The sequence below is a fragment of the Nicotiana tabacum genome, chromosome 17 (genome assembly GCF_000715075.1).
Source record: "Nicotiana tabacum cultivar K326 chromosome 17, ASM71507v2, whole genome shotgun sequence".
Lineage (NCBI taxonomy): Eukaryota > Viridiplantae > Streptophyta > Magnoliopsida > Solanales > Solanaceae > Nicotiana > Nicotiana tabacum.
In genome coordinates, this window is record NC_134096.1 from 77,054,221 (window position 1) to 77,080,308 (window position 26,088).

The window sequence follows — 26,088 nt, forward strand, 5'->3', positions numbered from 1 at the left end:
CTCGCATAACAATTAATAATTAAAATTATATATCAACCATAGAGTGTGGCAAATAATTGGTAATTAAAAATATATATCAACCATAGAGTGATAAAAATCTTAAATTAATAAAATATTAACTTGATATGATTCCAAAATATTAACAATCCTAATACGGTATTGATTCCAAAATAATGGGAAGAAACGAAAGGGAGAAGCCTAATACGGTCAGTAAAGAAGAAATTGAATCATAAACTAAGACTAAAGAGATAATGGAATTGGAATCCAAAACGAATACAAAAGGGACATAAAACGCGTAGGCAAGAATCCCAAACATGGACAATTAGCTTTTTTTATTTTTATTTGAAGAAAAAAAGTAATTAAAATTATAATTATATCCAACATGAATAATATTTCGATAGTACCTTTCTGCTTTTAATTGTAGTATAGATTAGAGCATATAACTTAAATCAGGTTTGAATAACAAGTTAGAATAATCCCATTTCAACAGTATGTGCCTGTCTGGTAAATAAAACAAACTCCAGGGAGTAGAATGAAAATATTTTTCCGTGAGAGCACCAATTCGAAGGTTCAAGTTTAGATGCCTCTAGAGTATCAAAAAATAACTACCTGACGAGTGACGAAGCCATACGCGTCTGCTTACTAAGTACTGGCTTCGCTATTTCCGTCGAAGCCATTACTGCTGCATCTTCACTTCCACATCTTCTCTCTGTTAGTTGTCATTTTCTTCTCCCGTCGATGGCGTCTATATCGCCGTCTGGACTCTGTCTCCACCGCGCATCCGCCGCATTCCACCACCAGCTGCCTTGCCTGCTCTTATCTCTGCCTAGCCACAAACTTGCTGCTTCCTCTAAATGTTTCCTGCCGGTACGCCTTTCGGACTCTCGCGAGACCTTTTGCCTTGCTGCAGCCAACACTTTGACGACCAATTCTGTCCCGGTTTGCTTCCTTATCCAATTCTACAATCCTGATTGAACTCTTAGCTTAGGCTAGCTTAACTTAATTTAAGCAACTCTATTCTCTTTGAATGTACTTATATAGTAATTTGGCATATCTTCACCGGCACATACGAATTATAGGATTTGAAGTTTCTAGAAGGCTAAAGGTTTGGAGTATTTGATAAACTTCTTAAGCACTTAAAAGTTAAAACTTAACTCATTGTGAAGTGATAAAATGACTCTTAAATTATGTTCTGGTTATGATTATACTTATAATTTAAATTAAAAATTGTGATTTATTAATTAAAACTGAGACATGAACATGAAGTCGATCAATCATTATCATTAAATAATTAACTATTAATGAACTTTAAAAGTTATTCTATATGTGAAAGCTTAAAGCTACATGGTTACTTTCTGCATAGGTGGATTTAGTTAACAGGCATTCATGCTTTTTGAAAAGTGCGTGAATAAAAAAGGTAAGTAAACTGTAGTGCTTCCTCTGTCTAAAATTGACAATCCCTTAACTCTTTTTTCAGTTATGCTAATAAAGTCAAAATGCATAAAATTAAGCTTGACCTTCAAATTTTGGATTGACTTCTACTTGATGTGGTAAAGGTTTGGCTATTCATTTACATGTGGTAAGTTAAAGCAGGGTGCTTGATATAAATTAGATTATGATTTAAAATGATATTACTTGCCTGTTAGTCTTCTTCTTCTTCTTCTTCTTCTTCTTCTTCTTCTTCTTCTTCTTTAAAATGATATTACTTGCCTGTTAGTCTTCTTCTTCTTCTTCACTCTTCAACATTGTATTAGATGGACCTTTTGGAAAAATTCGATTTAATTCCAAGGCGGAAATATACATAATATAAAAATGAACAGAAATTCACAAGGTCAAAACCTTTGGCAATAATTTATTATATGGCATTCAAGGGATCCTTAAAAGTTTGAATAGTGATAAACTGACTTAAAGAGTAAAAACTCAACAGAGCTTTGCATTCCCTTACCCTCGCTCTTAAGTCTAAAAGTTGTGACAAAAGGGAAACTGCATTCAATCTCATTTGATTGAGAGAGGCGCTCCATGGGAAATGTAGCAATTGAACTCAAGCATTTTTAACGTTATTTGACAAAATTCTTGGCCAAAGTGAATATTCCCAAGGTTAGTACAATTTTGTAGTCATAGTTTCTTGGTATGTATTTTAATCCAGATTAATTTGAAGGTAGCCTCAACCTATGGATTGAGGTAGAGAAGAAAAGGTAAGGTTGCAATTTGGCATGGTTCAAATTTGAAATATGTGCAACATAACTGAATGTGGAGGAACCATGTAACTTTTTGCTATTGCTTTCACTGAAAAAGAGATATAGGTATTTAGAAAAATAAAATTAGATATTTAGGAACTGCACTGAAAGCATTATAAATGGCATTTTATTTCAGAAAGACCAGAATACGTTTAAATGTCTTATTCAAAGATTTATTTATTTGACCCTTGGGAGCAGACATGGATTAAAGTTTCGGGACAGAGAGATCAATATGTATTGGCTCCTCATGTGAATATCTTGCTCACGAGTTGTTGCTTGAACAAAACTTGGTGCTAAATGTCTTGGATCTGTTTCTCTCGGAGAGCCCTTTGTTTTCGAAAGTTAACTATAAATGATTTATCCATTGCATCAAGAAGTTCCTTTTCCCCATGAATGTCCACCAAATCATAAGCTTTTCCACTTGTGGCAGCCCAGAAATGGTGTCTATACAGTAGGTGATTTCATGACTAGAAAAGAGGAGTTACATGTGGTAAAGCCCACAACATCAGTAGATGAAGGTACTTTTGTACTCAAATTTCATCTTTACTTGCTATACATGAAGTCTCTATCTGATACATGATAGTTCCTGCAACAGCCTTGGAAGCTCTAGTGGAACACAGAATCACTGGTTTCCCTGTAATTGATGATAACTGGAAATTGGTAAGTTCTGATTTGCAATATTAGCTGCTATATCCAGTGTAGATCCCACTTTATTGAGTGCAAGTACCCCCTATTCGATGACTCTTTCCCAGCTTATGTAGCACTTATGAACATCTCTTAAACTAACTTCATACCTGAAAGCTAATTTGCCATTAAGTTTCAGTTGAATTAATATCATCAAAGCTGGGCATTAGGAACCTTTAACTTCTTTAAGTGTCTATCTTGTGCAAACTGAAGTTTGTTAAACACAGAAGATAATTTAGCATATCAAACCCATATAGATTACTATGACACAGCACATAACTTTTGTTTATTAGACAGCTAAGCTAGTTATTTACAATGATGGGGGAATTTTCACGAATGTTAAAAATAGATCATCTAGTTACTACTCTGGAACTTTTAGTATAGTAGTTGCTGTGCATGTGATTGCGCATGACCATTAGGATAGATTTTTAATTAGCATCATATTCTAATCAACAAGCTCTTAGTTAATAATATGATAAACATACTAGAGACTAATTCATGTGCTTTAGCTCTCACACATGATACATGCTTCTCTTGACATGTTACATTAAAATATTTTAAGTCATAAAATTTGTTGATCTGTTATAGGCTTATAGCCACCATCCAAATTAATTAGTACATCAAAAGCTTTACTTGGGAGATTATCTTCTTCTCATTTAGTGTGCAATCACATGTTTTCTTTTCTGGCTTATATTTGTGAATGGATATTTATAGGCTTATAGCTACCATCCAAATGAATTAGTACATCAAAAGCTTTTGCTGGGGAGATATTTTCTTCTTCTGATTTAATGTGCAATCACATGTTTGCTTTTCTGGCTTATATCTGTGAATGAATCATGTTTCAAACCACAAAGCAGGTAAGGAAAAGCTAATGCTAAAAATTCTTATGGCAACTAATATTTTTTTAATTCCTCTTCTCCTTTGTTACTTGATAAGATGACAACAGGAATCTATTTTTAAAATATTGGTAAAGTAAATCTAATGCTATAGTGTCTTCTGGCAACAGGTGTCTGTAGAAAAGTTCTTTTGTTTTGACAGCTTATTACTTAAAATATTTTGACTGCATACTAATAGGAATTTCTTCTCTAGCTTGTATGGTTTCCATCCACTTTTGGTAAATCAAATATTTAGTGGATGATCCTTTTATCCGATACCTAGTATGCATCAAAACTATTAATTATGAGAAATTTATTAACTGAATAATGCAATATGTAATTGCAGTACTATAATGCGAAAGGTATGGCCACTTCTCTATAGATTTGATTCAGGATATTCAGTTCAAAGATGTGCTAAGAGTAATATTATTTTGTCTCATCAAACACTCAAAAGTCAGAAGCTCTTTCTTGGTACAGGTTGGTCTTGTTTCTGACTATGATCTATTGGCGCTCGACTCTATATCAGGTAAATTTTCCTAAATTGTGATGCTATGATGATTTTCATGCGGAGATTACAACAAATTCTATCGGTATTTGGCCAATATTTTTTTCTGGACCGTTTTCGTTGAAACCTTTAACGTGTTTGGCAAGTAACTGGTGTGTTTGCTGGGGACTGGCATATGGAGAAATGGAATACAGTCCACTATACCCGTCTACAGACAATGTTTAGATTTTAAGTTTTCGGATTCTAAACTCTTCCATAATTTGTTTGCCTTCATACTCCAGGCAAGCTTTATGTTCGAGATGAGTATAGTGCATCTCTTCTTTTTTTTCCTTCGTGAACATGTACCAATTACATGTCTCTCTAGTTAGATCCCACCTATCTTAGTGGTGAACTTTCTTATACCTCGAATATTGTGGCATAATATTTGTGACTTGGAATGTCTGTCAAACAGGAACAAATTCTAAATCTTTTTTCTTGCAGTGTTTAAATATGTTGTTATCATATTTGAGGTTTTACTCACTTAGTTATAAACAGAGTGTGTTTAAATATGTTGTTAGCCTTACTTTATGGTTATAAGTTGAAAATAAATTATGGTTTCCTAATTCGTTATTTTACTTTGGATCTTTATGAACTATAGCCAAAGTTCTAGTAAAAACTTGGTCTGTTCAAATTAAGCCCTTCTGGTTATAAGGTGAAAAATAAACTAAGATTTCCCTAATTCCTTATTGTGCTTGAAATGCTTTGGGACCTTTTATAACTCGAGCCGAAATCCTATTGAAAACCTCTCTGAGGCTTATCTTCTCTCTTTATTTGGATAACATAATCCAGTACTGAAAGTTTATTTGGATTAAGAATATGTTGTTTGTTTTACCCCTTGTGAAGGTATAGTGCATTCCCATTCCACATGTTCATCTTATATTTCATTTATCCTGTATTTTGTTTTCCACTTTGATATCATTCTTGCCTTGAAAGCAATCTTTCCAAAGGCACAATTAGTTCTCTCTTGGTGTACTGTGCACTATTTGCTCTGTCCCCTTTAATTAGCCATGGCAAGAAAACATGTCACTACTGCACCAGCTTAGAACCCCAATCTCAGGCAGTGGTCGAATGATAAAAGGAGCAATTGTTTTTTTCTTCTTTTCTACATCTACTTCCTTAGATTTTGGTTATCTGAAAATGGAATTTCCTGAAAAGATTCATTCTTGCTGCCTAGAAAAATTCTTATATGGAGAACTAATTTATTTATGCAAGAGGAGTAATTGATTTTTACGGGCATCACAACAACTTGATTCTGTGGATGTGGGGCATGAAAGAATAGGCTTAACAGTTAACAGTTACAACATAGTCCCCTAACATTAAGTCCAGTTTGGATTGTTCAAGATTGAATTTTTTATCCCATTAGTTGAGTAATCATTAAGAAATTAGCATTTGAGCTGCTAGCAAGTTGGTGTTCTTGATAAAGATGGACGAATGGAACTTTTATATCTTTTCTTCTCTTTTCTGGTGGGTTTGTTAATCCTCCACTTTTTCTGTATTCCCCTTCTCCATTTGATTAAACTGATATACTAAAATACTGATATGATGTTAATTGTCCAAATACTTTTCTTAGGTACAGGAACAGCTGATGCAGACATGTTTCCTGAAGTAGACAGCAATTGGAAAGTAAGAAAATTTTAATGCCCTTGTACTGTTTATGGAGTACATACTTTTGTAAAAATAATTGACGGTGCTAATTCCATAGAATTTTTATTTTAGGCATGAAATCCTTTACAAATATTTGATAAGATTGTGATTTCTACGTAGAAGACTTGAATATCTCTGTAGTGAAAGGTGGATATTCTCTCTTTCACCTTTTCCTTTTTCTCCTTTTGTGTGTGTGTGTGGGGGGGGGGGGGGGGGGGGATAAGAGGAGGAAACATTGGATGGGTTTTCAGTCACCAACTTCAGAAGTTGGCCATTTCATTAAAACGTTTGCCTCACATGAGTGCCTTAAATATTCCTATTTCAACTACAAGAATTCAATATGTGGACTTCATCGTTGCACACTGATCTTGCATATGGATGCTCCCGACTGCTAACATATCACATGAAGTCAACTTTGTGCAGTTTAGGTGTTTGTGGCATTGAATTCAGAAAAAAAGGCCTGTTATTTGTAAGATGTAATTAATGGCTTATGAAACCTACTGAACTGCCTCTGGGTTTTGCTGTCGTATCTAATAATGCATCTATCCTATTTCCAATCTCATAATGATCTGTCTGCTGATTAGCTTCTATGGTCGTACTGAGTTCATCCTCTTACTACGGTTTGATTCGGCATGGAGTTTCGGGAAAACTTGTAATCTTAAACCTTCCATGACATTTTTGTGGTTATAATTAAAAACATGCTATCTTGGGTAAATGAAAATTTTGAACTTAAAATTGCTTTCAAATATAGAGAGGTGTCATTCTTTCTACAACGGACTACTAAAAAATAGTGTCACATGAAATGAAAGTAGATGATATTTTTTGACTAGATGCTCCATGTTTCCTGTTGTCCAAATGTTGGGTCTGCTTCCCCAAAGATAAACCTTTTACCCTAGACTACCTTCGGTTCACTCCCGTAAAAGCAATTTTTCAGGCCTTTGGGCGTCCTTGTAATGGTATTAATAAATGGGGTGGCTCACTTGGAGTTAGCTTGTCATCTTTTTGCTGTGTGGAAGAACAGTGAAAATGCACTTGATTATGTATCATATTAACTGCATCACACAGTATCTCAAAGCTAATCAAGCTTTGTCTCATTCTGAATAATAATTGCAGACATTCAATGAGATTCAAAAGTTGCTAGGTAAGACCAAAGGGAAAGTGGTTGGTGATCTGATGTCACTTGCTCCATTAGTAGTTCGTGAATCTACCAATCTTGAGGATGCAGCAAGGTTCTGTCATTTATTTATTACTATGTTCCTTCCGTTCACGTTACATGTTTTCTTGCTTTTTATTGGATGAGACAGCAAACCGTTTAATGTATTTCTTTCTTTCACTGTCAGACTTTTACTGAAAACGAAATATCGTCGGCTTCCTGTGGTAGATGGTGATGGTAAGCTGGTAAGCTCCTCAAGCTTTGTTTGGTTGCATCTTCTCTAGCAAGTGATTTTTTAATCAATCAACTGTTGTTTAATGAAGGTGGGAATAATAACAAGGGGAAATGTAGTAAGAGCGGCCCTTCAAGTAAAGCGGGCCAACGAAATGGAAGGCTGACATGTACCCATCTTAGTTAACTGTATGCATTTTTACTAGCAAGAATCATAGTCTGTCCCTTCTTTCAAAGGATCTGCTCATCGAGGCAAACTTATATTAATTGCGGTTCCCAACCATACACAGTATGTCAGAATCTAGGATATCTATGTAAATCTACAAACTTATAGGAAACTTCATCAGCGAAAAAGACATTGCAGAGATCATTCTGCTAGATAATATGGTTCAAATGTTACATGGAAAAGCGAAGTGTCCGAGTCAAAACTCTTCAGAGGTTTGAACCACAGAAGAAAAACAGATAATTTTCTGTAAGTGGGAAACATTTTAGGTGGACCTTAAAGAACCTTAAACAGTAGGCACCTTCGTTGACTGTGGAACTTTACTCTTTGATTGAATTTTGTTATTTGTTATCAATGATATTTTCTTCATTTCTAACTTTTAGTTTCATAATATTTGTGTGGAACCCATCTCTGGATGGGCTGCTTCTTTCTTTGGTTGTTGAACTACAAAACGACTGACTAAATGGTGTTAGTCTGCTGAGGAGGTTGGTTAACCCTATGTGGAAAGAACATAAAAGAACAGCCCCATATAAGATTTTCAACAGGTCCTGTTGACACAAATGGCACAATTTTAGTTTTTTTGAGTGGGGCCCTAGTGATTGGATTATCTTTTGGGAACAGCGCGTTTCCACATGCTAACAGTTAGGGGTGTCAATGGTTCAATCGGTCCGTTATTTTTTAATTTTGTATCATACCAATTTTTCGGTTATTCTATTATGTATAATCAAAATTAGACTTTTCGAAACCGTGTCAATCATGTCGGTTTTTCTTTGGTATCGGTACGGTTCGTTAAATTTTCGGTAATTTTTTTTAATGTCATGTAAAGTCACTAGTAGAAGTAGAATGCAATAACATACGTACTTTTATAGGACTTAGCAATGCTCTCTAGACATTTTTACAGTTTAAAAGGTGATGAATTAAGAAAATATGAAAGATGGCTAGAATATAGATCCATCAACTATTCTACATCAGCGTAAAAGAAACCAAGCAAATACAAAAACAATATAAATCACATGAGTGAAAAAATATTAACTAAGTTGGGATTCAAGAATAAAGTCTATAGAAGATTAAATATCCAAAAAGATAAATCAAAATCATACAAAAGGAAACATCTTTAATACATTATAGTTTGCTACTCATAATCGCTACAATACCTTGTGTCTTGCTAGTGAACATGCCGGAAATAATTTTGTTTTAATAGGAGTAGCATAATATGTTTGAGTATTATGATTTTGAGTTTAATTACTTGTTGACTTGTAACAGTTTCATAATTCCAAGGCTCAAGAAAAAATTTAATACTTTATTATTTTTAAACTTAATATATAAATATATTTTTCACATTGTAAATTTATTCGGTACGGTTCGATATTTTTTCGGTTTATTTTCATAAAATAAAAAACCTACCCTAATTATCAGTACGATTATAGATTTATATAAAAACTAACGATTTTATTAAAAGAAACCTAAAAATCGGTTCGGTATGGTACAATCAGTTTAATCGATTTTTAAATATATATATGGACACCCTACATAGTTTTGTTACTGAGTTTGACAGGTACCCAATAATTTGATGTAGTAGAATATGAGCTCACGAGTCTCTATGTGAAAGCATTCCGATTCACATTTCACATTTCACATTTGATCAATTGCCTCTTTTTTCTCTTTTTCAAGTATTACTTGGTACCAATTGGAGGCAGAGAATCCAAGTTTCCCCTTTCATTCAAACCGGAGAAATTTCTTTCCTCAATTTAATAGTGTAGTTGATGCCTTTTCTTCCAAGGTTAAAGCTAGAATTATTTGTAAATAAAATTGCCCGGGCAGGAAGGTAGGCACGGTGCTGGAAGGAGCTGTGGACACATTCCATTAATTTCTACCACTATTTTTACATGTAATTAGTTACTTATATTATATCTGGTCCATTTAGAATAGAAAAGGACTTGTTACGACTCCCGCCTTCTGTGGTCCAATAAACTCTTGTCAAACAGCCGTGAAAGCACTTTCTTCTCACCTCATATCAATTGTTTCTATTGTCAACTAAAGCATATTATATTTATATGTATATGCACTCTTTTATTCTAAATATATTTAACATTGTTCGCTAAAATTGTTATGTTATATACATTATTTCAAATTTACTTAAATAGTAATTTAAAAAAATTCAATTGATAAAACTCTAATTTACTGTTTCTGCAATCAAATTAAGTCTAATGTTTATAAAAATTTCTACTACTTATACAAAGGCAAGTGAACATCTTGTGGCAGGTCAAAAATGTTGTACATTAAAAAGAAGTATTCTATTGCTAGTGCATATGTGACAGTTTTGATTTGACAATGAAGTTGATCTCTTTATACAGAAGAGGGACTATGGCAGGCAAGCGGGAATGGCTAGGGCCCAGCCTCTGGTGGCCCATAGTCTCTTTTAGGTGATACATATGTCGGGTTGGTTCAGATTTTTTAATTATCAAACCAAATTAATTATATCGGGTTATTAAATCGAAAGACCAAACCAAACCAATAAAAGTCGGATTTTTAAATCTCGAATTTTTTGGGTTTTTAGGTTGTTTCGGGTTTTTTTCATAAAGTCTTCGTAGTGCAAAATATAGAATTTGTGTTCCAAATATTTCTTTCATCCTAGTAAGACAGAACTATATAAGATGTTTTTTAATAAAATAACATAGATATGAGATGATTCATGGCATTGTACTAAAATATTCAACAATAAAGATGAGAAAATCGTATAAAATAAATATTATTAATAAGCCATAATGAAAACAAACATAATTTAAAATTACTAATAAGTTGCTAAAATAAGTACGACCAATAAGTACTATTATTTACATGACTAAACACTAAAAGAAAAATAAATTATGTATTTTATCTAAACCATGAAAAAACTAAAAAAATAGATATCCTAACACTATTTTCATTCATAGTACAATTGAATTAAATATCTTTTATTATCATTAGTATTGAATTGATTTTGGTTTAGGATTTATTTGAGTTACTAATATTTATGGACTATAAAATTTATTGGAGCATCCAAAAATTATAAGTCAAAGCTTAAAATAATACGTTAAAAGATAAAATTATGAAAAAGCTTAAGAAATATTTATAAACTACACTACAATAAATATTTTCATGTATTAAATATATTTAAAACTTTTATACATATAATGTCAGGTTTGTTTGGTTTCGATTTGACTTTTTTTAGTTAAAACCAAATCAAACCAATTATCGTCGGATTTTTATTTTCAACACCAAACCAATCAAATCAAATCATAGCCGAATTTTTTTTCTCGATTTGACTCGAATTATCGGGTTGGTGCTGTTTGTCGGTTTTATTTGTATACCCTATTCTCTTCAATAACTTCATCAACACTATTAAAGATTAGTGTACTGGAGAATAACTGTGTTCTAAAAAGTCTATCATTTGATCGATTCAGGTATGTTTTTCTTTTTCTTTTCCATGATTCAGATATATCCAATGATAATATGTAGAGTTTCAACAAAAACAAAAAGATTGAATTCAACTGAAAATTCGAGTCATACCAATTTAAAAAATCAACATGTACTTCGTCTAATTTAGTTTGGTAATGAACAAGAAAAAATCAAACCCAATTGACATATGGATATTTTTTTTCTTGAGTATATAAAATTTATATATTTTTTCTTTTAGAATAAGTCTAGGCAGATTCGTTATCTTTGCTTGAGATGTAATACATTATGTAACTAATCTCGGCAGATTCGTTATTTCAATGTCTGTCCTTTAGTTTTACTAATGAAGATTTATTAAGCTCATATATCTTGTTTGGTTCTAAGATGAAGATCAAACCAAACCATGACCACCCCAATAATATCTGTCGAAAAGAAAATAGTGAGGAAATTACTAGTTGAAATATTATTAGGAAAACTATTATTCCGAGCATGAATCGAACTCAATCCCTGCTACTACTAGTAACAACAAAATGCAAAATAAAATTTAAAAAAAAAGAAATTTTACCTCCTATAGCAAAGCTTTACGCCCTATTTATTATAAATAAAAACTCTTTTAAAATATTATTTTATATAGCTTTCTTTTAGTTTTTATAGCAAAATATATATTTATGGTCACTCCTTACGGTTAAGCCATAAAATACGGTGTCTAATATTTTTCTCTCACATTCTTTCAGTATATTCTCTCACTAAATTACCGCACAGTTCTCTCTCCACAAAATTCTTTCACAAAATTCTTAATTTTCTCTCCACGTTCTCTCTCTCACAGCATTGTCCTCCCCATTGTTGAAGCACGATTCTCCTTTATCAGCGCCATTGTCTTCCTCAATTTTTAATTTCTTTTGCTCCAAAAAGTTGTAGTAAGTATTAAAGTTTTTAGCTTTTGGCCGGTTAAAACTTCTTCTTTTTCTCTTTAATATTTTTTTAAAAAAATATTCACCATTGTTTAGTTTTCACCAAAAAACTTGAAATTTCATCTTCAATGGCTGATTCAACAACCCAGAAGAAGGTTACCAGAGGTATACCCACCAAAGCACTAAATTTCGATGGGCCATCTTTCGATTTGCAAATCGCTCAAGTGGAACCAGTATTTGCAGGTTCATTAGTAACCACTGAAGCCAGAAGGAGAACAAAAATACACGATGACTCTACGAAATAAGGTCAAGTTGAGAAATCTTCGAAAAAATCAACACTTCCTGATATGGACAAGAGAAAAAAGCTCATGGGTGATGCTTCAGGGAGTAAGGGAAAAGATGTCTTTATAGGAACTAGCTCGGAAACACATAACGATAAGATAATTGTAGATATATTTATATGTATTCGAGTCCTCATACATTGATTATTAGCTTGTACAGTGGTTGTATCTTCTTGTATGTAGATGTATTTATATGTATTCGATATTTTCTACACTAATTTTTACTTTTTACAGTGATTTTAGACTGTTGTAGTTAGATGTATTTATATATATTTTAGTTCATTCAACAATATTTTTAAATACACCAGTTGTTCTGTATTTAGTTATGTATTCACCCTAAATGTATTCATATGTATTCTCAAGCCAACCGTATTCTGTTGTATTTAAAACAACAATCATTACCATAACTCATAATTTTTGTGGTAAATATCAATGCATTATGTTGTATTTCATGACTGAATTATGTATTCAACATAACTTTATAATCTTATATATATGAATTGTATTTAACTGTGACAATCTTCTTTTTCCAGGGATTGTGGGTTGTATGTCACAGCATACGCAGAGTATTTGAGCACTTATGGATTGGTTTCACAAACAACCTTTGATGCCAATTTACTCCGTCAAAGATATGCTGCCCTCCTTTGGGACTATGCTATGCGGAAGATAGATGCTGATGCCATAAGCGATAATGAAGCACCCGCAAATATTTTTAGGTAAATAACAGCTTCGAATACTTTTGTAAAGATAGTTTTAGAATAGTTTTCTGTAAATCGAATTGTATTTGCAGGTTATCACTGAATACATCATGGTTTTACTCAACATTTGTTATTTTTTAATATATTAATGTATTTTGTTTTTAAGATGTTAATGAATGAAACCATAACATTATTTAAGTTATGCTATTAATTCATATATTATGTTGTATTTATGTATTAATAATCATCCATATACTTCTATTATGTATTTTTATAGTTGTATTATACTTATATATATCCCTGCTATATTCAACATAATTCAATGGTTTTAAATCTCTGTTATGATCCAGCTATATTCTTCAATATTTGAATGATAGGCAGTAGTGTATTCAATTGTATTTTACTGTATTTATTTGTCACTACCCAAATTCCCACCACATGCGTCGTGATGGCACTTAATCTCTAAGAATAAGTAAGCATATTATAATAACAATTCAAGCCATTTTTTTTTATTCAATGCAAGTGTCAACACTAACAACGGAAATATTCAACAAACAACCTCCCAAGACTGGTAATACTGAGTCACGAACTCTAGCTGAATACATGGAATGATCTCGAGAACCGAATGTACAATACTGTTCGGATAGGAAATTAACAGTACAATAAAAATGAAAAGACTCCAAGGGACTGCGACGACCAAGCAACTCTACCTTGAATCCTTGCGATCACACTCTAACTTTGTCCAAGTCCGATATCTCCAATATCTGGCTCTGCATAAAAATGTGTAGAAGTATAGTATGAGTACACCACAGTCGGTACCTAGTAAGTATCAAAACTAACCTCAGTGGAGTAGTGACGAGGTACAGTCAAGACACTCACTAGTCTAATAACCTAAGCAATATAGTATACAAAAATAATAAGAAACAAATAACAATGATGGCAACATTAATCAACTAGTGATATACACAACAGGGCAACAAGAACACCATTAATATTGTTCAACAAATAATGAGTACAAGTATAACCAATTAATCAAGTCCTTAAAAATATACATCTTTTATCTATAAGTTTTTCAATAAAAGTCTCTAAAATATAATCATTTTCAATAAATATATTTCAAATATACTTCCTTCAAATAAATATCTTTACATTATAATTCTTTCAAATAAATATCTTTCGAATATAATTCTTTCAAATAAATATCTTTCCATTATAATTCTTTCAAATAAATATCGTTCGAATATAATTCTTTCAAATAAATTTCTTCCGAATATAATTATTTCAAGTAAATATCTTTCAAATATAATTCTTTCAAGTAAATATCTTTCAAATATAATTCTTTCAAGTAAATATCTTTCAAATATACTTCTTTCAAGTAAATATCTTTCTAATATAATTCTTTCAAATAAATATCTTTCTAATATAATTCTTTCAAATAACAGTCACCATGTGACACCTCATTTAACTTTCCTGGCGTGAGAAATATATTCAACATATCACATCAAATGGCACGGCAATACCTTCGTGCACTTGTCTCATTCTCACCCAATATATATATGTATAGATTAAATTAATATATATATATATATATATATATATATATATATATATATATATATAGATAGATAGATAGATCAATTGGTACGGCAATACCCTTCGTGCATTTATATCTTTCTCACCGTGTATACATATAACAGTACCAACTAGGTGGGAGAAATGCCAATAACAAATTAACAATAAAAGAAATAAAGTGGAGGCACACAGGAATCAACAACGACTACAAGTCAGATGGAAAACATAGGTGCACAATAACATCTCAAGATAAAGGCATGAATATATACACAACAAAACGATATCACAATATAATGTATATCTCTCCTCCTCGCCTGCACGGAAACACCCTTTGTGCCATGATTATATGATAATATAAAAATAATGGTACGGCATCACCCTTCGTGCTTTTGCTCTCATCCTCACCTGATAATATAAATGAAAATGGCACGGCATCACCCTTCGTGATTTACACTCTCAAATGGTACGGCATCACCCTTCGTACTATACACTCTCTCTCACATGATAATATAATTCAAATGGCACGGCATCACCCTTCGTGCTTTACACTCTTCCTTACCAAGCACATGTATATCATTAACAAGCAAGGTATGAAGTATAAATAACATCAAGGGGAGTGTTTAAACCACAACATAATACAATAATTCATATCACAATTTGCCACTAACCACAATCAAATTCCAACTATATAGCAGAATCAATAAATTTCTCAACAAATAGCCCAAGATTCCACACAACGTATATTAAACCTCAAAACAATCAACAGAGGTGAAAATACTTAGTATATGGCAACACCTTCATTAATCCAAATTCTTGATAATTATATTAACTCCTCAATTTAAACTTATTTATTAAATAATTACAGATAAGGATTCTATCATTAATTTAATTCCAAGAAAAATATCAAATCAACAAACACACAGAATTCACATAAAATCTAAGTGACAATAACACCAAATTATTATATAAAATACAAACTTGACAAATAAGGAATGAGGCATGATAATTCAAGGATTTACTAAATGCCAACAATTATCCAATTTAATACATAAAAATACCTAAAACTTTAAACCAATAAAATTTGCACATATAATCCCGAGTACGTAATCGTCACCTCGCATACACGGCTTCCAATCACACAATTTTCACATAAGACTCAATGTCTAAGGGGTAATTCCCCCACTCAAGGTTAGGCAAGATACTTATCTTTTAGAAGTTATGCTGATATTCCAAAATCACCTTCTTGCTTGAATTGACCTCCGTACAACTCAAATCTATCCAAATTAATTGTACAACTTCATTAAAATTCATCGAAAATAATTCCGGATAATAAAACGTTGACTTAAAATTATATTCTAAAAAGTCATTCAAAGTCAACGCGGCGCCCGCCTATCGGAACCCGACATAATTTTTACGAAATACGAACACCCATTACGATACGAGTCCAATCATACCAATTTTATCCTATTCCAATAACAACTCAACCTCCAAATCTTAAATTTTTATTTTTGGAAGATTTTGCCAAAATCTTGATTTCTTCCATAAAAATCTAAATTAAACGATGAATATAATCATAGATTCATGAAATATAAACACTTTAGGATATAGAACACTTACCCCAACCAAGCTTGTGAAAAATCCCTCCAGAAATCGCCCAAATCCGAGCTCCAAAAATTCAAAACGAAAATGGCGAAATGACCATTTTTGGTCCTTATGATTCTGTCCAGGCTCCGCACTTGCGGACAATATTTTTTCTTTTTCGAAGCCGCTTTTGTGAAACCCTTCTCGCTTCTGCGACAGACCACTGCCAACAACCCCATCGCACATGCGTATTCCTCTCCGCTTCTGCGCATTCGCAGGTGCGATGCAATATGCGCATCTGCGAAAGCAGTCGCTCCTGCGTCGTCCGTTTCCGCTTCTGCGCTTCCGCAGGTGCGAAAATTTCTTCTCACCTGCGACTACTACCATGCCCTTTCCATCTTCGCTTCTGCGGCCCTGGCATCGCAAAAGCGATTCCACCAGCTGCTGCCATTTTCCAGCAGTTTCCTTCAAGTCCAAATTGCTCTGTTAACCTTCCGAAATCTACCCGAGGCCCTCAGGACCTTAACCAAATATACAAACATGTCCCAAAATACAATACAAACTTAGTCGAGGCTTCAAACCACGTCAAACAATGCCGAAATTACGAATCGCGCATCGAATCGAATTATGAGTTTTTAAATCTTTCAACTTCTATATTTTGCACTGAAACGTATTAAATCAATCCAGAATGACTTCAAATTTTGCACACAAGTCATAAATTACGTAATGGAGTTATTTCAATTTCCGGAATCAAAATCCAACCTCATTATCAAAAATTCAACCTTCAGTCGAACTTTTCAAAAATCTTCTATTTTCCAACTTTTGCCAAAATGCGTCGAATTGTACTACGAACTTCCAAATCCAAATCTGGATATACGCCTAAGTCCGAAATCACCATACGAAACTATTGACATCATCAAAATTCCATTCCGGGGTGGGTCGTTTGCTCAAAAGTCAACTCTCCGGACAACCCTTTTCATTTAAGCTTCAAAAATGAGAATTGTTCTTTAAATTTATTTCCAAATCTTCCGAAAATTAAACTCGACCACTCCCGCGGGTCATAATACATATTACGAAGCTGCTCGAGACCTTAAGTCACTAAACGAGGCGTTAATTCTTAAAATAACAAGTCGAGTCGTTACATTCTCTACCTCTTAAACATACGTTCGTCCTTGAACGTGCCAAGAATCTTTCTAAGGATATTCAATTACTGAGTGTATTCTTACACACATACTCGTGGGTGATTCTATGTCACCGTAAATTTAATAGGAGTCCGACAACACCATCTCAGTGGAAGTTATTTCTTTTATCCACACTTATAAACTTTAAAATCAATTTCTTACACTCCAAACATTTTCAAAAGGTCTGATTTTTACATCAATACACGGTATTAGTCTCAACTGGCTATAGCAACTCGTGCCTACGAACACATCAACTTTCTTGATAGTGCTGAAGTACTTCGAAAGTTTTCGGGGTGTTACATTCTCCCCCACTTAGGATCATTCGCCCTTGAATGAGAAGTAGAGTCCGCCCTCAAACACATAACATAACTTATCTAAGGAGCATAAAAGGAGTTCTCACCTCGATAATCGAAATCGAATCAAAATAAGAATGGTGCTCCTTTTATTATAAATTAAACCATTCCTGTAACCACACCATCTGGTGTATCGGCCTCAGCGAATTCATAGCAATTATATCAACAGGTCGGGCCTCCACCTCTTAGGAGCCCTCTACCCGCCTGTCCTCCACCCCTAAATGGCTATGCACGTTGAGTATTAACTGGAATAAAGCTTGTAGCCTGAGTGTTCTGATGAAATTCACCCCTCCCAAGTCTGGGATAATTTCTCTTGATGTGTCTAGTATCACCACTCTCATAACAACCCCTCTGCGGGCGCAGCTGCTCATACCGAATCTCTACCGGATAACTGGAATAACCACTGTAAAAACTCTATGTCGGTGGTGCACTAAAAGTATTAACTGAAGTACTACGAGTATTATGAATTGCGGACTAGGCTGACTGACTGCTCGATCCTCTGCCATGATGAGACATATCTGCAGAGGAGAATCCACTAAATCCTCCAGAGTTCCGAGACCTTTTGGCCTCCTTAGCCTCCTTCTCCTCACTTCGAACACGTTCTAGCATCCTAGCAATATCTACTACTTGCTGAAATGGAATGTCAGCCTGCAATTCTCGAGCCATACATATTTTAAAATCATAATTGAGCCATTCAATGAATCTGCAGACTTGCTCTCTAATTGTACAAACCAAGATAGGTACATGACGGGCTAACTCACTGAACCTGATGGCATATTCTGACACCGTCATGGCCCCCTGACGCAACCATTCAAACTCTGTGTGCCACGCATCCCGGTGAATCTGGGGAACAAACTCTTTCAAAACATCTCTGAAAATTGAGTCCAAGTTGGTGGTGTTGCATCGACTAGTCTATCCTCATCATAAACTTGCCACCATTGATACGCTGCTCCTGACAACTGAAATGTAAATGAAATGGCACGGCATCACCCTTCGTACTTTACACTCTCAATGGCATCACCCTTCGTGCTTTACACTCTCAAATGGCACGACATCACCCTTCGTGCTTTACACTCTCCCTCACATGATAATATAATTCAAATGGCACGGCATCACCCTTCGTGCTTTACACTCTTCCTTACCAAGCACATGTATATCATTAACAAGCAAGGTAGGAAGCGTAAATAACATCAAGGAGAGTGTTTAAACCACAACACAATACAACACTTCATATCAAAACTTGCCACTGACCACAACCAAATTTCAACTATGTAGCAGAATCAATAAATTTCTCAACAAATAGCCCAAGACTCCACACAACATATATAAAATCTCAAAATAATCAACAGAGGTGAAAATACTCGGTATAGGGCAACGCTTTCATTAATCCAAATTCTTGATAATTATATTAACTCCTCAATTTAAACTTATTTAGTAAATAATTGCAGATAAGGATTCCATCATGAATTTAATTCCAATAAAAACATCAAATCAACAAACATAAGAAATTCACATAAAATCCAAGTGACAAAAATACCAAATTATTATATAAAATACAAACTTGACAAATAAGGAATGAGGCGTGATAATTCAAGGATTTACTAAATGCCAACAATTATTCAATTTAATACATAAAAATGCCTAAAACTTTAAACCGATAAAATTTGCACATATAAGCCTGAGTACGTACTCGTCACCTCGCATACACGGCTTTCAATCACACAATTTCCATATAAGACTCAATGCCTAAGGGGTAATTCCCCCACTCAAGATTAGGCAAGATACTTACATTTTTGAAGTTATGCCGATATTCCAAAATCGCCTTCTTTCTTGAATTGACCTCCGGACAGCTCAAATCTATCCAAATTAATTGTATAACTTCATTAAAATTCATCAAAAATAATTCTGGATAATAAAACGTCGACTTAAAATTTTATTCTAAAAAGTCAATTAAAGTCAATGCAGAGCCCCCCTCTCGGAACCCAACATAATTTTTACGAAATCAAAACACCCATTCCGATACGAGTTCAACTATACCAATTTTATCCAATTCCGATAACAACTCGACCTCCAAATCTTAAATTTTCATTTTTGGAAGATTTTGCCAAAATCTTAATTTCTTCCATAAAAATTCGAATTAAACGATGAATATAATCGTAGATTCATGAAATATAAACACTTTAGGATATAGGACACTTATCCCAACCAAGCTTGTAAAACATCCCTCCAGAATCGCCCAAATTCGAACTCCAAAAATCCAAAACGAAAATGGCTAAATGACTATTTTTCGTCCTTATGATTATGTTCAGGCTCCGCACCTGCGGACAATATTTTCGCTTCTGCGAAGCCGCTTTTGTGAGACCCTTCTCGCTTCTGCGACAGACCACTTCCAACAACCCCAACGCACCTGTGTATTCCTCTCCGCTTCTGCGCATTCGCAGGTGCGATGCAACCTGCGTATCTGCGAAAGAGCTCGCTCATGCGTCGTCCCTTTCCGCTTCTGCGCTTTAGCAGGTGCGGGAATTTCTTCACACCTGCAACCACTACCATGTCCTTCCATCTTCGCTTTTGTGGTGGATGCCTCGCTTCTGCGAGGTCGCTTCTGCGACCCTGGCATCGCAAAAGCGATTCCACTAGCTGCTGCCATTTTCCAGCAGTTTCCTTCAAGTCCAAATTGCTCTGTTAACCTTCCGAAATCCACCCGAGGCCCTCGGTACTTTAACCAAATATACCAACATGTCCCAAAATACAATACGAACTTAGTCGAGGCTTCAAACCACGTCAAACAACGCCGAAATTATGAATCACGCATCGAATCGAATTATGAGTTTTCAAACCTTCCAACTTCTATATTTTGCGTCGAAACATAACAAATCAATCCGGAATGACTTCAAATTTTGCACACAAGTCGTAAATGATGTAATGGAGTTGTTCCAATTTTCGGAATCAAAATTCGACCTCGTTATCAAAAATTCAACCTTCAGTCGAACTTTTCAAAAATCTTTTATTTTTCAACTTTCGCCAAAATGCGTCGAATTGTCCTACGGACTTCCAAATCTAAATCCGGACGTACGCTTAAGTCCGAAATCACCATACAAAATTATTGACATCATCAAAATTCTATTCCGGGGTCATTTGCTCAAAAGTCAACTCTCCTGTCAACCCTTTCCATTTAAGCTTCAAAAATGAGAATTGTTCTTTCAATTTATTTCCGATTCTTCTGAAAATTAAATTCGACCACGCCCGCGGGTCATAATACATATTACGAAACTGCTCTAGACCTTAAGTCATTGAACGTAGCGTTAATTCTTAAAACAACAAGTCGGGTCATTACATTATTAAATTTCAATGAGAGATAATGTTGTATTCAATGGTTGTATAAAGGTCCTCCTATATACATGTCATGTTATAATCAGCATAATTCAGTTGCATACAGATACAAAAAAATATCATTCAAGCTATATTAAAAAGTCAAAATACCATATTTAATGTTAATCTAACTTGTATGTATTCTTGTTTTATTGTATTTCAGTATATTTAAATGATAGACAGTGTTGTATTCATTATCTTGTATTCATTGTATTTTATTGCATTTATTATATTTTCAGACTTAGCTATGTTCAGTGATCATATTCTGTTTTTATTTCCTAACGTTTGTATTCTACTGTATTTATGTATTAGTATAATCTTCCACATAGTTTTATTTCAAGCTATATTAATCTAACCTGTATGTATTTTTGTTTTACTAGATTTCAATGTATTTAAATGACATAGAGTATTGTATAAACTGCATATTTTTGTTTTACTATATTTCAGTGTATTTAAATGACAGACAATATTTTATTCATTATGTTGTATTCATTTTATTTTATTGTATTTATTATATTTTCAGACTTAGTTATGTTCAGTGATTATATTCTATTTTTTATTTCCAAACGTTTGTATTCTACTGTATTTATGTATTAGTATAATCTTCCACATAGTTGTATCATTTTTTTGGAATTGAATTACATATGTATTCAATTATTTTTTGAATGTACATTCATGTATTTTATGAATACATGAACTGCTATACCACATACCTATATATGAATCATTTTGTAAAGGTACCACGAAACATAATAGCGTTCAATTTAGTAATCTAAACTTAAAAAATTCATCCACTAAGTAACCAATACACCAATAAATCAATATGTAATATAAAACATTGAACAAATCTATGACATATAGTTATTGTAGTAATTAAAATTAGAATATGAACTAATTCCTACGTGGAGCATTTCTACAACTACGCTTATTATATCCTCTCTCCCCACATATACTACACGAATGTTGATTTTTCTTCTGAAGCAATTCACTTAACGGCTTATCGCGCTTCTTCTTTGGCATTTCAGGAGGTCTTTTCCATTTGGGTGGTAAGACAACTTCCTCTGATATATGTGATGGTATATTTCATTCACTTCGGTCAGGCAGTGGATACACCGGCACTTCGTATGTCATTACAACAGAGTTTGATTTGTAATAGCCCGAGCAATAATCTTCCGGCATTAGAAACTTGCTTTTCAAGACAGCCCGAGCATGTGGGCATGATAATTCGTCAACTTGGAACCGCCCACAACTACAAGTTTTCTCTAGGAGGCAAACGATGTAATGTCTTCCTTCATCATTCACCATGTGCATGTGTTCAGTCGATGGTACAACCTACATTAAACAGAGAAATATAAGTTGTGGACATTGGTACAAGTCGTGTATCTATCAATGACTAAATGTATTAAATACACTATACATGTATACAAGAAAAAAAATATTTAAAATACACCGAATACAAACGCTATTTATCTGACAGAATATTAAAGTGATACATATATTTGTGCAATACAGTGAAATACACTAAAATATTGTCAATACAAAAATATAACCAATGAAATACAGTTATAGCAAGATGTATTATCAACATATAATATGCATTAAAAATAACTGTTTGATACAACAGAATACATGCACTAGTGTTACTATAAAAAAGGCAGGAAGTAGGTAAATAAATTAATACATTTATATGTGAAATACAGTGAAGTTTATCTATACAAAATAAAAACATTGAATTAAACCAATAAAATACAGCTGTAGCAACATGTATTATCCACATATAATATGCAGTTAATACAACCATTTGAATACAACAGAATATTAGGCGTGCAATTTCCTTCCACTTTGTATTCAATTTTAATTGACTTTGAACTCAAATCTATGTCAAGTTGCTTCGAAATTGAAGCAACCAAATCATTGTACGACGCATACTCTTTTATCAGTATCTCATCAATCAAATAATCGATATAGCAATTTTCAATGTTCTTGCCAGAATGATGAATTAGTACGGTTAAACTTTCCATCTATTTCTATGGTTACGTGTATCACTTCCAAGAAGAATCTTGAACAGTATCGGTGGAAAAAAAATTATCGAACGATACCAGGGGGAAAAACGAGTGAAACTCTGAAGGTGGCTCTGTTTTTTTGTGTTTGATGTTTGCAGAATCCTCTCATAAATTGGATTGCTAATGTTGCGTATTTTAATGGTATTTGTTGAGTTATATTAGGAGTGTATCACGTTAATTGATCCACTTTTCGTTTTTAAACAGTTGGAGGGACCTATTTTTACGTTGATTTCTGTTACTGTATACGTAAATACATAGCGCGAATACACCTGAATACATAAACGTACAACTGTGTTTTCCTGTTTTTAGCCGAGTTTTCCTATTGTATTCATGAATACAATAGATTGAATACATTACCATAACAACTAAAAATATAGCTATAGGAAGTAAATAAGTATATGATAGCTATAGGAAGTTAATAGCCACTAAACGATAGTGGTTTCGGAAAATTTCTCAAAAAAGCTACTGTATTTAAGTATTGATAAACACATTTATCCACTACTTATATTAGTCAAAAATAACATCTAACGAAATAATTGAAGGGCATTTAAATTGACCCAAACGCCATCATTATAAGTAAGAAAATATTTAACAATATAATTAAGGTAGGGTTATCGCATGTTCGGCCAAACTTTTAAAATCAACTTATTTTTAAAAATAATTTTCTTAAAAGTACTTTTCAAGCACTATGTGTTTGATTAATTAATTTAAACAACACTTTGAGCAACAATTAGTCTTTGACCAAGCTTTTAAAAGGTATTTCTAAGTATATTTTTCTAAAAAGTATTTTTGAGTATCAAATTACTCGTTTTTTTTTCAAACATTCTCAAAAATATATATATATATATATATATATATATATATATATATATTTTAAAAAGTCCTTTGACTAAACACCTTAACTTTGAAAAAAAGTACTTCTAGCTTAAAAAAAAAATCACCTTTGGCCCAATATTGGCCCAAGAAGCTATTGAATTGACTCGGATACCACTGTTAAGAGTAGTTCATTTTGTTCACAGTTAGCAAAACACAAAATTTCACATATTATCCACTTGCACCAAACTCGAGCCATTGTAGGGCCAGTGATGTTTCCCTCGTCCTCACCCTCTCCAAGTGGCCGCGGCCGTTCCCCACTTGGATTGGATCCACTCGGTCCAGGAGTCTTTTTTACAATTCAGTTTCACTAGTAGTAGTGCGATCAGATGTGACAATAATCTATCAGATATCTTTCCCTCATCCACTGTTCATGATATCAACCACTACACAAATAATTTAAAACAATAAAAGACTTGACTACAAGTAGTAACAATTTAACACCCCATTCTCCTTTTCTGTCGCCGCCACACACGCTCTCCTCACTCCTCAATCATCATTCATCATTTCTCTACAATAAACAATTGGCTAAGTCTTTAACATCACCAATACGCATATAATACCATTTGCTATCCAAACACCACCACCACCAAGGCCCCAACCAAAGAACAATTTGAATTGCGAAAGACAAAATATTAACACAAATCACCTTTACATATTACAACATCAAAACTGTTTGAGCTCAAGAATTTCTTAAAAAGAAGTAAAAAATAAAATAAAGAGGTGATACTTTTGAGAATATAACAATCCTAGGCTACCAGCTAGGAATAAAGACAATCTGGAGCGGCGCTTGTATTCTTACCAATGCACCCCCTCTTCCCCAAAACAAAAAAAAAAAAATTACACTAGCATAGTTACTACTATTATTATCAGTAATAATATTGTAACTAAATATTACCAGTAATCCAGTTCTGGGTCTTCGGGCTCGGGCTTCTTGTTTAAATCGGGCTTCTCCTGAAACCAACATGGCTTCAATTCAGACGGGCTTGCAGTCTCACGCTGCACTTTTTCTTCGTGGTCGTGGTCGTGGTCGTGATGAGTTGCAAGTGAATTCTGTACCGCGTCAACTTGGGCACCAACTTCTATGGCCTTTTTACGAATTGAAGCAGCAGATAAATCATTAAGCCCACCATCACCACCCAACAACTCAGGAAAATTCAACCGGGCCGAAGGCCCGCGTAAATAATACACCGCCGTATCATAAGCCCGTGCCGCCGCCACCGGCGTTGAATACGAGCCCAACCAAATTCTCGAACGCTTATTGGGTTCTCTAATTTCTGCAACCCACTTTCCCCACTTCCTCATCCTTATTCCTTTGTAAGGCCTTTCGTTTTTTCTCTTAGCGCCACAACACCCCCCTGAACTTGCAACTCCTCCACTTTGACCCCCACCACCCACCTCCATCTTCCTCTTACCCTCTATATCTTCCTTTTCTTTCTCTCTGATTCTATAATTATGGGAAAATACAGGGGCTTAATTACAAATTTTTTGTTTCCCTGTAATCTAGAGCTTGACTAGGAGGAATAACAGAGAGAGAAAGAATACCCATGAAAAAGGCAAAAGCTGGAAGTGAAGAAAGGTTATGGGATGCGGTTGTGGATACTCTACGTTGATTTTCTAAAAAGGAATTCTTTTTTCATTCTCCTAAAATAAATAAAAATGAAAAGGCAAATATCTTAAAAGCACCGACACAATCAATCTTCTTCTTCTTCTCTCTCCACAATAATAATAAATACAAGTAGTAACTTGCTGGATGAGTATAAAACAAGTTTTTTATTGGCCCCTTTCTTTATTCAAAAGCTTAGCTGCTCATACCTCATAAAAAATGGTGGTTGTTGGCCATCAGCCATGTTAATAGCTCCTCAAAATTCTCAGACCCTCCATCTGTAGCTATAAATTTAGCTGTAAATACCACTTTTTTAAATCAAAATTGTAACTTTGTTTGTTTTTGCTTCTGTTTTTGTGATGGGGGTGTTGGTTGGGGGTGGGGGTGGCGTAGTATGTGAGCTGAGGGAAATTTAGGGAGAACTCAATAATGGAAAAACAGTTGTCATTTGGCTCAGTGGTGACGACAGAGAAATGGATTTTATTTTCTAAGCATATAAAATAGGAAGAAGGAA

At 33.9% G+C, this 26,088-nt stretch overlaps 2 protein-coding genes across 2 annotated transcripts; one reads left to right on the forward strand and one right to left on the reverse strand.

Moving 5' to 3' along the window:
* The first annotated feature begins 603 nt into the window (after window positions 1-603).
* LOC107797159 (CBS domain-containing protein CBSX1, chloroplastic) lies at window positions 604-7,967 on the forward strand. Its single transcript, XM_016620026.2, has 8 exons — window positions 604-939; window positions 2,668-2,755; window positions 2,833-2,897; window positions 4,274-4,322; window positions 5,911-5,963; window positions 7,098-7,213; window positions 7,325-7,382; window positions 7,461-7,967. The coding sequence occupies exons 1-8, from the start codon at window positions 739-741 to the stop codon at window positions 7,533-7,535; spliced, it is 705 nt and encodes a 234-aa protein (XP_016475512.1). The 5' UTR covers window positions 604-738; the 3' UTR covers window positions 7,536-7,967.
* Window positions 7,968-24,603: 16,636 nt separating this feature from the next.
* LOC107797149 (ethylene-responsive transcription factor ERF011-like) lies at window positions 24,604-26,088 on the reverse strand. Its single transcript, XM_016620017.2, has one exon. The coding sequence runs from the start codon at window positions 25,370-25,372 to the stop codon at window positions 24,863-24,865; it is 510 nt and encodes a 169-aa protein (XP_016475503.1). The 5' UTR covers window positions 25,373-26,088; the 3' UTR covers window positions 24,604-24,862.